Source organism: Juglans regia, chromosome 16 (assembly GCF_001411555.2).
Source record: "Juglans regia cultivar Chandler chromosome 16, Walnut 2.0, whole genome shotgun sequence".
NCBI classification, from domain to species: Eukaryota; Viridiplantae; Streptophyta; class Magnoliopsida; order Fagales; family Juglandaceae; genus Juglans; species Juglans regia.
The window spans coordinates 11,739,506-11,755,541 of record NC_049916.1 but is presented as its reverse complement, the minus strand read 5'-3'; the positions used below and the strand labels follow the sequence as shown (position 1 = coordinate 11,755,541).

Below are 16,036 nucleotides of genomic sequence, written 5' to 3'. Positions count from 1 at the left end.
TTGTGATCAAAAGAGTGCTGGAGATTGAGCTCCACAAATACAAGTAGTAACCTTAGGTAACTATTGTACTACCATCTACGTCGCACCATCACTTAGTCGATCGTTTCTAGTTGGTCGATTCTCAATTCTCCTTCAGATCCTGTAATAAGATCTACCATTCGAGGGGAATGGTAGTTGGGACTACCACAGTGAGATTTGATTACAAATCTTAGCAAGTTAACAGGAAACTTCCACACAGGTTAATGATGCATGCATGGCAGTAAAAGTATAAATGCATAATCAAATCATAAGTAATCATAGCATAACTTGACATACAATATAACATAACTGGCATAACTTAAATTGAAACTGAAATTTAGCATGTGTAACGCCCCGTCCCAGAGGGTCTGGAGAGTTAACTCATATCACTTAAAAAAAATCATTTCCAAATAATACTTTTAAAATAAACCAGAATCTCCATAACATATTAACCTATTTGTTCAACACAAATATCTATGTTCTTACATAAGGGCACATCAGTGGTGTCTCATTGATATAGATAAACTTTTCCACAAGGACTAAAAATATCCAATACTCAACATACCAAAGCCACATAAAATATCAACGCTACCAAAAGACTCTCCAAAAGTCATTGTACCCTAGGGCACATAGTCTTCTATGATCCACAAAATTTGCAAGTATTCCCTATTCCTGATTTCCAGCTGTTGCATCAAAATTATCTGAAACATATTATGGAGATAGGGGTGAGTTATCAACAACTTAGTAAGTAGACAACATATACTAGTATGCAAACATGAGCATTTACAGATTTCATAATGCAGAACAAAACACTTTTTATTTTCAGAATGCAGAGTCAGAACATTTTATAAAAATATCAGAGCGAAAGTTCAAAAATATTCTTATTCAAATTCTTTTGGCATAGCATAACTGACCACCATCGTACCAGAGCATCATATCGCATCAGAGGCCATGTTTAACCCCCGTGGTAGGGTTGTGCAAATCCCGGTAGCTAACCGAGCAGAAACAGAATGTGAATCTTCCCTTTATTTATTCTCGGAGCCCCGAGTGTGCACACAGGAAAGACCACCAGAAAACCACTTTGTTTCCAAAGTGGGTGCACCAGAAACAGAACAGTTGGTACCAACCCAAACAGAAGCCACTATTAGCACCCGTGGTAGGTCAAATAGGTCACCATCCACAAACCACATCCCGATTCAGAATGTCATGCCAAAAGTTTTTAAAAATTACATCATATCAGAATACAGAACATCTTCAGAACAAAACAGAGTTTTCAGAAATCACATCATATCAGAGTACAGAATATCTTCAGAACAGAACAGAGTTTTCAGAAATCACATCATATCAGAGTATAGAATATCTTCAGAATAGAACAGAGTTTTCAGAAATCACAAAACATAATTTTATGCACAAACTTTCGTATTCGCTCTCTTTTACACAATTCAGAAGTAAAATGCAAAATAGCTCATGTCTACACCAGTCATGCCAGAAAATATTTTATTCTTAAACAGAATCTCATGAGTAATGCAGAACAAATAACTGAGGTAGTTCAAATCTCTTTTCATAACAAATCATGCATATTTTCAAAAATCAACCTGAGTCCATTTTATTTTTATGCAAATCTAGTATAGGAACCCCGCTTACCTGGATTTTTTTAATTTTTCAAAATTCCTCAACAAAGCCAAATAAATATTAATCGTCACCTATAAAAATCACGTAAATTCTGTAAATTTTCAATCAATCATGTATTTTGATATTTGAACCTAAGAACCTATTTTAAATCCTCAAAACCTAGAATTCTAATAATTCCTATAATACCACCATTATCTAAAACCACCAAAATCCACTTAGTTGAATTCGTACCGGATAAGAGATTTAATCGAGCAAATACTAAAATAATTACAAACCTCAATAAAATGATTATTAAAATATTATTTACACAAAAATAATTATTTTATGAGGCTTCAAACAAAACACATTTAAACATAAATCCAAAAATATCACTCATTCGAAAACATATATCTAGTACATACACTAAGGTAAACTGATAATAGTACTCATTTATTAATCAACAATTTACATATATATACATACATATATATAACTTATGAGGCAAAACTAGCAGTGAACGGAAACAGAAACACAAATAACAGAAACAAATAACAGAAGTAACTACGGCAGGGCTTACACCAGGAGAAGTTAGGGGCCGCGTGCGACGGCTGGGCTGGAAATACCGTGGTGGCATGGTTGTTGAGCTGGGGCGGCGTGCGGTGGCAAAGCTGCCTACGCTGGGCGGCAAAAGTGAGAGAGAGGCAGAGAGAGATGAGCGGAAGGGAGTACGAGAGAGAGAGCGAAGAGAAAGGAGAGAGTAACCGAGAGGGGTACTCGATCACCGTGAGGGGGTTGTTACGGGCTGAGGTGGTCTGTGGGTGTCCGACGTCATCTTCCGTGCAGGTGGTGATGGCTTGGAGTGGCTGGTGTGGTGCGGTGAAGTGCAGCGGTTCAATGGTGAAACTCTGTTTCGGGTGGCTAAGACAGGGGACAAACCGTTGGGTCTTCTGTGAGATGGGGGGGTGGCTCACGGTTTCGTGAGGCTGAGCAGCGGCCAAGCAAAGGTGTTACGGTGCAATGGCTGAGGTTCCGCGTGGACTGGGTCCGGTGAGTAGCGACCTGATGGCTTGGCTGGTCCTTTGTTTTTCGGTGGTGCAACAGAGGCGGGATGGCTTGGCTGGTCCTCTATTTTTCGGTGGTGCAACAGAGGCGGTGTTTACACGGAGAGGGTGGTGGCGCACGGCTTGAGTGGTGGGCTTTGTGTGGCTGAGGTTCCGCTGCGTGGACTGAGTTTGGTAGAGAATGACGCATTGGCCTGGCTATGGGGTGGCTGGGCTGCTGAACGAGGCTTCGGTTTGGTGTTTTTGCAGAGAAACAAAGGTCTTCTGTGAAGAGGGAACCGAGCGGCACAAGTCTAGGGTTGAGAAAACTTAAACTTATATATAAGCTATAAGTAGAAAGTAGAACAAACCTAATTAAAAAGGGAGGGATGAATGTGCATGAAATAACAATGGCTTGACACCGTGCGATGAAATCTGAACCCGATCTCACGGCTGGGCTCTTAACGAAATTATTGCACTGCTTTTATCTAAAGTTTTGGATCTCTACTCAACTTAAAATAAAAACACTTATCTCCTAAATTTTTTTGATGAACATCCACTTGATCCATTAAAAAATTTAAAACCTAATTATCAACCTATAAAAAAAATTTTATACCACTAAAAAAATCTTAGGCCCAAACTCTCTTCTAAAAATTTTTATTCGTAATCCCGAACGATAAATCCAAAACATTCTGTAAAGTAGTTTGGCTGGACTGAGGTTGTTACAGCATGAATGTGACTTGAAACATAACATGGACTTGAAACATAGCATGAACGTGAACTTGAAACATAACATGAACTTGTTATGATCAAAACAGATTTTTGTTTCTAACTTGTTTTGATCAACCTCTTGATCCATGACTTATAAAGATGTGATCTTCAAACCAAAACGTCACATGGTTTACAAAGGTGCCCTAAAACAGATCCAAGCTTCAAACTCAAGATCAGATGGTTAAACATCTCCCAAAACATAAATTTAGCCAAGAACATCATCACTTTGGCCTAACCAAATATCTCATTGCATAAAATTTCATATCTTCGAAACTAATAACAAATATCTTCAAAATAATATTCTGACATGTATATAAGATGCTTAGGATCTTCCAATAAAAATATCAAAGCCATTGGTATAAGATTAAACCATAAAAGATTTAAACTTTCTCAAAACAGAAATTGTTTTTCCTCTTCCAGTTTCTAAGTTTCTAGATCTAAGAAAATATTTCACCATAACTTTTAATCATGCAACAAATCCTCAACCAATAATCATATACACATCTTAACAGTACTCCATAAAAATTTCGGACCAAGATCTATTCATTAGCTTGGTCAAAAACTCTAAAATATAACACACTCTCCAGTTTATCGCCCAGAATGACCTTTCCGGGGTCTAAACAACTTTTAACTAATCAAATGATCTCCAAATGGAACAAATAAGATATTCCCATAAACTAGAGTCCAAAAGAAACAACTTTCATGAAGGAAACATTACGAGGAAACACTTAAAAAAGCTTCGAAACAGGCATTCAAAAGAGGTAAGAAAAACTGTCCGAGAGTGTCTTTTGTGTTCTTTGAAGGAAAAGTTTAAAGGAGAGTTGCTTTTCGTGGGAAGTGGACTGAAGAGCCTCTTACACAAGTTATGGGAAGTTATATGACTGAAGGAAAGGTTGAGTGTTGGCCTTTTCTTTTCATAAAAATCAGTCCAAGATCTTTTCTCAAGGTAGAGTGTAAGAGTGAAAGAGTGAGGTGGCCTTTTACCTTTGTATTTCAAGAACCTTCTAGGCCCTTCTTGTACAGATCTGGCCAGCCAAGTGGGGGTACAATACTTAGCCATGAAGCAATGCTAATGGTGACCAATTTCGTGGGCCTTAATGGGCCTAAACCGAGTGGGCCTAAATTTTGGGGTTTAAAGAGGGTTTGGGTTGCTATCAAGCCCAAATCCAATATCACTTGGCCCAATCAATTTTTCAAGGTTAACAAGGTTGGATAATGATGTTCTAACACAAATTTGAAGGATTAATAGCATATGGAAGTGATTTAATCAAGTGATTAAACACAATGCTAGAAATCAGATTAGAAAGGGTTTGAAGACCAACTTTATGATTTGGGAAGCCGTTTAGGGTTTCGGTTTCAACCAAACTTTTGGGCTTTCAATTGGATTCTCACCATTTAGGGTTTCACTAGGATTGAAACCTTTTTTGGTCTGCCACCATTTGGTTGAGCAGATGAAACAAAGTTTTGCTTAAGTGACATGATCTCACACCTTAATTCCTTCAAATTCAACAAACGTTCCTCATGGTGCCAAGTGTCTAAAATTATTCACTAAGTGTGGCTAAGATCTTGCCAAGTGTCAAAATAAAACTTCTCTAATCTAATTTGGACATTCCACACTGTAATTTTGAAACACTACAATTAGTGCGCTTATCGAGGTTACTATTCACTCCGAAAAAGTGAATCTTAAACTTCGCACTAAAAATTCCTAAATATTCATATTAACCTATAGTGAAAATATTTTACCGAAATTCAATCTCGAAGTGCCCATAAAAATAATTTCACAATTTCCAACTGACGTTTCGTCCGGAATTATGAAAATAGCCTATTGCACCATAAAATCCTAAATAATTCACTGAGTCTAATGGCGTGGACCATAATGCAGTCTGACACTTCTAACCACCTCAAATAAATAAAACTCATATTTCCAGCATCATAGTGAGTGATAACACTGACTATATTGACAGACTAAAACTTATGCGATTGATTGGTACGTAAAAACTTATGGGGTTTTCACGAGATTCCTAAAGTCAATAGAAATTTCACCAATGAATTTCTAGCGGGCTGTTACACAATCCGTCTCAACCTTATGGTATGTCTTCACTGTCATATGGCTCATTCATTATCCTCATAAAACACATGCAGCCATACATTTTTCATTTTCTTTTCTTTCTTTTAACCTTACCATTCCTTGCCTTTCAATCCTTAAAAATATATAGTCATACCATATACTATTCAGTCACATCATCATTCATGCAGTTCTAAAATCATATAAAACCTCCTTCATTGTAAATTGGGTTCAAGAAAAAGGGCTTCAAACGAAGGTTATACATAAATATATTCTTTAATAAACATTTACTACCATAAACATTTACACTTTAGACTTTACATCGAACATTATCTCAATTACTTACCTTGATCCTTGTGTAAATGATGCTAATAGTGCTTGTCTCAAAGCTTTAAATCGAACCTATAATATTTAGGCAATGTAAGCATTCTTAATTGTTAAACGTTATGTGTAATATGCATCATGCACTGAGGGTAGAGATTTACCAAAGGTCCTATGGTGCCGAATCTAGTGAATGAGCTAGGATGCAAGAAAGCACAACCGACGGGTGCACCCCAAGTAGCCGATGGAGTTGGCAAGAGGAGGAAGCTCTTGTCCTAGTCAAGGATAGTGAAGGTTCATTGGCAGATTGAGATGAGGAAAGGGACGTGCATCAAGCAGTGTCACTAGAGAATTGAAGAATTCCTTGCCTCGTGAACATCCCTTGGAAAGTCATATTGAGAGATGGTCCTTACTAAATTTCAAGGATGAAACTCCTAATAAGGAGGGGAGGATGTGTGGATTACACCAGCGTAAGAGGACAAACCATCTTTAGGGAAGGAAAAGAAGAGAGCCTCTCCTTGGTAAGTGGAAGGCAAAGATGATCTTCCTTAATCGGTATGGTGAAAAATTTATAGGCAACATATGCAAAGTGTAGCTAGTCAAAACAATAGACGAGTGCACCATATAGAAAGCCTGACAGACACATCTCAACACAGGGTGTAACAAAGAATTTTTCATCCTACGCCAGACAAACAAACACAAAGGTGAGAAAGGCTAGTGTAAAAGGGGAGAAAGAGGAACTAAAGAGGCTGGTAGCTCAAACGAAGAGCAAGGTATGAGCCTAAGGTTAGCAACTGTCAAGGACAAGACCCATGCGGATGGACGAGCTTTCTGGGATAACACAGAAACACTTAGAGGGCATGTGAGGACTCCGCCAATTCAAGGGGACAAATTATCAATGGAGTTGGGTGGAATGAAACATTGAGGGACACTCAATTGGTGTGGCTGAGAAAGTTGCTACAGGTGCTACAAAGTACAACTAGTCCAACATATGGGCGAGCAAGCAACTTGTACACATCTTGGCAGATATGTCCCTAGTGCAAGGTGGAGATGAGTGTCTCGTCCCATGGCAAGTGAACTAGAAAAGTCGCCTGCCATGAAGGCAAGAACGAGGAGCTGAATAGACCAGTGGCACTTATGAGACAATAGCTAGTCTCCTTGGGTGAGTAAAGACCTAAGAGAAGCCAGATCAAGTATGTGAGATTTTTTAAACAACACAAAAGATGCTCAAGCTAGTGGCACCATTGTATGCAGAAGCCCACACCCCATTCAAGGGTCACATCCAGAGTGGATCTACTGGAGGGATTACAATTTAAGAATTCATATCATCTGAACCCAAATGTTTGGCCCTATGCCACGTGGAAGGTCCTCATTCTAGGACGGAATGAGGACTTGGCAGGCTGAAGGGAAGTTCGGACCATGGCTTGACTGTTTGTCATAAGGACTTCTATTCAAGCATACCTGGAGTCAGAGATATGTCATAAGGACGTCTGACGATCCCACCCTATATAAGGGGTTTGGACATTGGAACAAAATCTCACTTTCAAGATCTTAGACACCTACAACCTTCTGTAGCCGAAAGCTGTCGAGGAAATAAGGATGGGAGTGATGCGATTGAGTAGTAAGCCCGATGTTGTGAGGTAGGTTAGTTTCTAAGACAGGACAGGAAAATGTGGGGTGAATGTTATTTGTAAGAGGCATTTGCATTATTGTAATCTTCCCCCCTTTCTGACATAAATAATTATGTTTTGGAGCATTATGTTTATCTTATGTTCATTTCCTATTTTTAGAGTCTTTAAATGTGTTTGATTGTTTTCTTGCTAATTCATGGTTTCTGGAGTGTGTATCTATATCTCTATGTGAGTGTTGTGTACCATGCATCAACCTTCAGTAGGACAGAGTTCCCCGTGCCAATTCCCGCGAGACGTTGCCACGAGTTTTAAGTGGGTAGAGGGATTCCCCGTAAATGATTGGGGTTGGGTGGTATCGTGTTGGCCACACCTAATAGTAAGGATGTAGAATCTCCCAACGTATCATGTGTTGGTGTTATCGAGTTAATTGGCGGGTTAGACATTCCCCGGTGCAACATGTTGTCTATGTGTGAGAGTTGACTTGTGCTGGGAAACACGTGAGTTGTCTTGCACGAGGCCAATCGAGTAGAAGGGATTTCCTCAACATCGAGTGGTGAAGTGACTCATCTCCTATTTTCCCATCAAGCGATGAAATGTCTATGTGACGAACCTCTATGCGGTGGTAGTTGTTCCAAGTGAAATCAATATGATTTTATGAATTTGACCTAATTGAGTGAATGGTGATTCCTCGCTTAAGTAGAACTCATGCCTTAAAACTTTGTACTAAAGAGTAACTTCGTATTGGGTGATTCCTAGCCATGCTTATATATGTGTGTGTGTGTGTGTGTGTGTGTGTGTGTGTGTGTGTGTAACTAAGAAGGTGATTCATCGCCATGTTTTATGAACTCATGTATGCCTTTGAGGGTGATTCTTTGCATGCCTGCATGTGCCCCATTCCTATTTACATGAATCTCCATTGCATCTTCAGGAGCATTATCTCTCATTAACAGTTTTTATCATGGTTGTCTAACCTATCTATCATTTCACTCTCGGAACCATAGACTTTGGTGCAAAGTTGGGGCTAGAACTGATGTTTGAGGAGGAGAGCCGACCCCGCCTGAACCCTAAAGACGGAGGTCTATCTCTATCATAGGCGCCATGCATTATGTTGAACTGTACCTAGGCTTTGGAAAGGGATGACCACTATAGTCAGTTTGCCGTCACCTTTTTGGGTTATATGTAACTTTGAGATTGATATGGATAAGGAATGATAGTAATATTATTTTAAATGTCTTTTAAACTCTGGTATTGCAAGGTCTTGTTATCGACTAAACTTTTATCTTTTCCACTGCTATCTTATACCCATATCTTGCATGTGTACAAACATCTGGATAGGCATGCTTCATCTGATCAAAACCTAGGTGTTGACCACCTGGCTACACCCTTGGCACCTCGGAACCTTGTCTGAACCTTTACACAAGGGATGAGGCACCACAGGACATCATTGTCATACGTAGAAGCTCACACTCCAGCTAAAAGGTCACATTCAGGAAGCGGCTATGACTCTGTAGGCCATATCGTCTAAACCCAAAGGTATGGTCCAGTGCGGCGTGGAAGACCCGTACATGGGGTAGGACTGCAGATTGGATGCTAGGCAGGCAGCAGAAACATGCGTATCTTATCCCTTCAGTCTATCTCTGTCATCCTATAGATAGACGACTAAGACTAAATGGCTCCTATTCAGGCACATAAGAAGTTAGAATGGCGTTAGAAGAACACCTGACGATCTCGCCCTATAAACGACTTAAGGTAAAAGCCAAATCTCACTTTTGAGATTTTGAAATGTTGGGTCTTCTTTAAAGGTGGAACCTTCAAACAAAACAAGTAACTTCAAGGGTGTGATGGAGAGGAGAGGAAGAGCAGCGCCATCGCCACCATAGTATTTTTTCATGTAGATTAGCTTCTAAGATAGCGCTGGAAAATGTGGGGTAAATGTTGTGGATATGTCATAGGATTTGCATTGCGTATTCTATAACCTTTCCCTTTTTGTTCATGAAATAAAAAATATTTTCCTTAATCAGGTTTATAAATATCTTTACATTGCAATTTGGGATTTTGATGCGTGAATGTTCCGGATGGATGATGTGGTGATTTCAGGTGAGTGAATCTTACCTTGCGTCAATCATATGAACAGGTTGAGGATTCCCCAGACCATTCCTTCGATGAGTTCCCTTGAGTTTCATATGGGAAGGAGAATGCCTCGTGATGATTGGGATGAACGTTTTCGTGTTCTCACCTGATAGACGAGAAGGAGAATACCCCGAGCATATCATGTGTAGTGTCTTCGAGTTGATTGACCAAGAAGAATGTGTCCTGGGTACAACATGTATATTTCAGTGTGTGTTGGATGATAGGAATCACATGACTCCATTGGTTGGGTGGGAATGATTCCCCGAGTCGAACGGTGAAATGATTTCCTCTGCTTAGCATTTTATGCGATGAGATTCTTTATGATGAGATTTATGTAATAAGATTCTATATGTTGTGATATGATGAGTTTTACATGTTTGAGAAAAGGGGGATTCCTCGCCTCGGCGGTATATATGTATGCTTGAGTTTTGCAAGGAGGGTAATTCCTAAGAGGGTGATTTCTTGCTATGCTTATATACTTGTATTTTACTTAAGAGGGTGATTCCTCGCCATTATTATGAATGCATGTTTTTTTTTAAAGTTAAGAGTCAGGGTCACATGTCCAAGAATGACCCATCCCTGCATTTATTAATAAGTTCTTGCTTATGGTGGAGGGAAACCGTGGTTACAAGTCCAACCAAACTCAACCTTATGACCAAGGAATAACAAACCAACAAATAAATCAATACACAAGGACACCAACTATGACCCATAAACGACTACAAACTACTCACAACCTATGACTAAGCAAAACCCAGAAAATCCAACCGAAGCAAACCTTGAGCATGACGAGGCAATTCAATAGAGTCCATATAAATACAATCCATCCCCTTCTCGCCCTGCCTAACGAGGAAATCAACTACTTTATTCCCCTCCCTAAATTGGTGCGTCACCATGTATTGAATACCATTCAATCCCTGCATAACTTCATCCCAAAAGCCCCATAGATACCACACTGTGCACTCCTTTTTCCTAAGCCAATTAACCACTAATGCTTAATTACTTTCAGTCACAATATTCTGGAATCCCAACTCCTTATAAAGGACTAAACCACAATTGAGAGCCCTTTAACTCCGCTTTGTTATTTGTTCCAAAGCCAAATTTAGTAGAGAAGGCCGCCAAAAATCTTCCTCTATCATCCTGTATAACCCCACCCCCTCCACAACTACCTGGATTTCTGCTACACGATCCATCCACATTTAATTACACCCACCCTTCTCGTGGTTTACACCACGAAACTATTTTTGGCCTATTTACTACCTCCTCCCTCACCGAAATTCTCAACTCAGAAAGAATACCACGATCTATATTAGATAAAGCTCTTACCTTAAGCAGCTTGGACGAAAAGACCTGCAACCAAAATTTGATTGAACACCAAATCGTCTCCAAAGAATCATGTCGTCCCTGCATACGCGTGTCACACCTCCACTTCTAGAGTCTCCAAGAAATCAAAGTCGGCATGATCCCAATTAGAACACCATGTTGCGTCGACTTCTTTGCACAACTGAACCAACATCTGCATCTCGACCACCAGTTTTCAAAAGCCACGCACGGAACGCCTAGCAAGCAAGCCACACGGCACCACACTTCAGACACCATAGTCCCCTTACATAAAACGTGTTCTTGATCTTCCACCCATCCACTGGAACAACAAACACACCTTGAGGCCAACGAAACACCCACCAATTGTACCCTCTCCTCAACAAGTAGAGAATTAAATCATGCCTTCCACATACACACTGACATCTTCTATGGAATAAGATTACACCATATCGACTCCAAGCCTTCCACCTTTGACTGCCATGTTCTTCCCCCAAAAAATGGAAGCTAAAATCGAATTCAATTTTTCAAGACAAGCTTTGGCATATGTACCACTTCAAGCAAATGAGTAGGCAAGCTGGCTAAAACATGTTTAATAAGGACTAACCTCCCACCCTAAGAGAGCAACTTGAATTTCCAACAGGCAAATTTGTGCTGAAACTTCATGACTAATGTTTCGACCATCCTTGCATTCAATCTCCCAACAACCAGAGGCGCACCAAGATAACAAGCTGGAAATTTTCCTTCAAAAAAACATGTGAGTCGAAGAAGGGATAGCCTTCTAGATACTGAAATTTTTTCTGAAAAAAATAATGTCGACTTCTCTTTGCTTATTTTTTGCCCCAACCATGACTCGTACTTGTTTAATGTTTCCAAGAGCACCTACAAAGACTTTTTCTCACCATTAGTGAAAATCAATAAATCATTAGCAGAAAAATAGTCTTCTCTGAGCTCTCTCTGTGGAGAAAGAACAGGTGAAGGAAAAAGTCTCGGCTTACTCTTCGAGTGAGGGAGGAAGACTCTGCTCTAACTGTATTCCAGTGAAGTTAGGGTAAGGAGGTAATGGAGGATCTGGAGAGAGGATGAGGTAAACTTAAGCTTACGGAAGAGGAAAATGAAGTGATTGAGGTGAGTGAAGATTTCATGATCAAGGGGACGGATAAGGGTAATAATAGCTTGGTGGGGAAGTTGCTATCTGACCGAAAAGTGAACAAAGAGGTGATCAGATCTACTATGAAAAAAATCTGGAAACTGAATGGCTCCTTTGTGTTCTATAATATTGTGCCCAACATGTTTGTTATATCGTTCGAGAACCAGAAGGATAGAGAGAGAGTCCTGGAGGGGAAGCCGTGGCTGTTCGATAATCAACTGTTTGTTTTGAAGTTGTTTGATGGCTTAACCCCCCCGCAGAAAATGAACTTTGATTTCGAGGAATTCTGGGTACACCTAAACAATCTACCTTTAGCATGCATGTCAAGAGAAGTGGGAATGCAGATTGGAGCTACGGTTGGAAGTGTAAAAGGTGTGGATATAAGGGAGGATGGAATAGGATGGGGAAGCTTTCTAAGGGTTAAGATAGAAATAGACCTGAGAAAGAAAATTACAAGGGGTCGAATAGCTAATGTAATGGGCAACAAATTGTGGATTCCGTTGAGCTATGAGAAGCTCCCTAAAGTGTGCTTTAAATGCGGCAAGATCTTTCATGGGGGTGAGGGCTGTCTCGAGACGGAAGGTAATAATGATAAACTTCAATATGGGGTATGGCTTAGAGCTAGCTATTCGGGAAGGGGAAAATCTTCAGAGTCTTCGAGCAATAAGATCAGCGGGAATATGAGTGAGAGTGAGGGTGAGTTTAATCATACTATTGGGTCTTTGGGAGAAAAGGAATTGGGAGACGGGGGGAATGAGTCGCAGGCAGTGAAGGGAAAGGGTGCACATCAAGTGTTTGATAAAAACTCTGGGACAGGGGAGAGGACTGAAGGGGTAGGCAGAAGTGGGAAGACGGTGGAGGAGTGTGGGGTAGTGACTAGATTACAGCAACTAGAACATGATAAGGAGATGTCTGAAAACTTTGGGGGAGAGGAGAGAAGAAGGTGGAAAAGAAGGGCTAGAGGGGCAGTTACAAAGGATACACGAGGTTCTTGTTTGGGGGGAAAACGCAAGCTGAGAAGCGAGAAACCTGGAGACAACAGTAAGGGAGCATCAAAAAAAGGGAAAGCATGTATGGAGGAGGGAGTTTCAAAACATGATGTGATGTTGGTGGAGGCTGCTAGTCAGCTCCACCAACAACAATGAAAATACTTAGTTGGAACTGTCGGGGGCTTGGGAACCCCCGAACAGTTCAGAACCTTCTCCTACTGGTGAAGGATAAGACACCCAATATAGTCTTCTTGATGGAGACAAAACTAGTAGCTAGTAAGGTTGAGGGAGTTAAAAGGAGACTGGGATGGGAGGGATGTTTAGTTGTGGACTCGATGGGGAGAAAAGGGGGGCTGGCATTGCTGTGGTGCAAGGAAAAAGAGGTGGAAATTCTTAGCTATTCTCAACATCATATTAATGCAATGGTGAGGAGTGAAGAGAAGAAAATGCCGTGGCTGCTCTCAGGCTTCTATGGGCATCCAATGGTGAGCAAAAGAAAAAACACTTGGGATCTATTATCATTATTAAATTCTGATTGTGAAATACCTTGGTGTGTAATAGGAGATTTCAATGAGATTTTGTGTCAATCTGAAAAAATGGGGGGCAGACCCAGGGCAGAGACTCAGATGGCTGATTTTAGGAAAGCTTTGGATGATAATAGACTATTTGATTTAGGGTGGAAGGGAAACAAATACACGTGGAGCAACAAGCACATGGACAACACTTTTACTAAGGAGAGACTCGATAGGGCTGTAGCTAATCAAAAATGGTCTGAACTTTTTTGTGATAGAGTGGTGGAGACTCTGAATGTAGTCCAATCAGATCATATGGCCTTAATGCTTGACTTGAGACAGCAATTCTTAGTGAATAGAAAGAGAAGAAGGGTGTTTAGATTTGAAGCAAAATGGATAAGGGATGAGGAGGGTGTTGGGGTGGTAGATAGGGCATGGAGGAGGGCTGATGCAGATCCAAACCCGATTAGGAATATCCAAAGAAAGCTGATTGGATGCAAAGGAGTTTTAATTAGGTGGGGTAATTCAAAAGATAAAGAGGTGGTAAATTTGTTGAAGCAAAAAACTGAATGGCTGAAAAGGGAACAAGAAAGTGAAGGGCCTCATAATGCTGAACTAATAAGAAAACTTCAAGAAGAGATGGGGGCTTTGCTGGGGCAGGAAGATCTCAAATGGCGGCAGAGAGCCAAGAAAGCATGGTATCAGCTGGGTGACAAAAACACAAAATATTTCCACTCTTGTGCTACTCAAAGAAGAAAAAAGAATTAGATAATGGAGGTTAAAAATGTTGCAGGGAGGATGGTGACAGATAAAGAAGGAATCGAAGAGGTTTTTTATGAATATTTCAAGTCCATATTCTGCACCACACAACCATCTACAGAGGCAATTGAGGAATGTCTGAAGGAGATAGAACCAAGAGTGACTGAGGTGATGAATACAGAGCTACAGAAGGAGTTTACTAAGATTGAGGTCGAGGAAGCACTAAAACATATGGGATCTCTGAAATCCCCTGGTCCTGACGGATATGGTGCTTGCTTTTATCAAGCATATTGGAGCATAGTGGGAGAGGAGGTAAGTAGAGCAGTGCTGGATTTCCTTAATGGGGAGCAAGATTTGAATGAAGATGTGAATAACACTTTTTTAGCGTTGATCCCAAAAGTCAATAACCCATCTGCACCAAGTGATTATCGTCCTATAAGCCTTTGTAATGTGTTATACAAGCTTGCATCAAAGATTCTTGCAAATAGATTGAAGAAGATACTGCCTGCCATCATTTCCAGCAATCAAAGTGCTTTCATCCCGGGAAGACTAATAACGGATAATGTAATGATAGCATATGAGACCTTGCATACAATGAAAACTAGACAAAAAGGTAGAGTTGGCAGTATGGCTCTCAAATTAGACATCTCCAAAGCTTATGATAGGATAGAGTGGAGATATTTGGAGGGAATCATGAGAAAAATGGGATTTGGGGACAAATGGATATCTCTGATTATGAGATGCACTACTTCAGTGTCTTACTCAATCTTGATCAATGGGGAGCCTGGGAAGAAGCTAATGCCTACGAGGGGGATAAGACAAGGAGATCCCATTTCCCCTTATTTGTTTATCCTTTGTGCTGAAGGATTGAGTTCAATGATTAATGCAGCGGATGCTAGAGGAGAAATAAGAGGAGTGAATGTGTCAAGAGGGGGAACTAGAATCAGTCACCTACTGTTTGCTGACGACTGTGTAATCTTTGGAAGAGCAAAGGTAGAGGAATGGCTGAGAATAAAAAAATTATTGAAAAAGTATGAGCAAGCTTCGGGTCAGAGTCTTAACATGCAAAAAACTTCAATGTTCTTTAGCTCAAACACTGCTGGTATTTCTAAAGCAAATATTAAGAGGGTAGCTGGGGTGTCCATTTGTGGCAGTTATGAAAGATATCTTGGGCTACCAGCCATGGTGGGCAGATCAAGATATAATACCTTTAGGAGTGTGAAGGAAAGAGTGTGGACAAAATTGAGCAGCTGGAAGAACTCATTTCTTTCACAAGCTGGAAAAGAGATTTTATTAAAAGCTGTAGTGCAAGCTATCCCGACATTTCCTATGAGTGTTTTCAGACTTCCACAAAAACTTTGCAAGGAGCTAGCTTCCCTCTTGTCAAGATTTTGGTGGGGCCATAAACAAAATGAAAAAAAGATTCAATGGAGGAGTTGGTCTAACATGGGAGCTTCTAAATGCAATGGAGGTCTGGGATTCCGAGAATTTGAGTGTTTTAATAAGGCAATGCTTGCAAAGCAATGCTGGAGATTGCTAAAACAACCGGAGTCTTTGGTGACAAAGGTCATGAAAGAGAAGTATTTCAAGAAGGTTAGTATGGTTGATGCAAAGCTTGGGCATGGAACATCCTTCATATGGAGAAGCTTGTGGTCTTCAATGGGACTACTGAAAAAGGGGCTCTTGTGGAGAGTGGGAAATGGCAGCAACATAAGAATT

General features: G+C 40.3%; 1 protein-coding gene across 1 annotated transcript; it reads left to right on the top strand.

Moving 5' to 3' along the window:
• The first annotated feature begins 13,642 nt into the window (after positions 1 to 13,642).
• LOC118344794 lies at positions 13,643 to 14,326 on the top strand. Its single transcript, XM_035686192.1, has one exon. The coding sequence runs from the start codon at positions 13,643 to 13,645 to the stop codon at positions 14,324 to 14,326; it is 684 nt and encodes a 227-aa protein (XP_035542085.1).
• The last annotated feature ends 1,710 nt before the right edge of the window (positions 14,327 to 16,036 follow it).

Bases quoted from the DNA above. Each gene is read 5' to 3' on its own strand.
- LOC118344794 (XM_035686192.1), top strand. From the start codon at position 13,643: ATGGGGGGCAGACCCAGGGCAGAGACTCAGATGGCTGATTTTAGGAAA.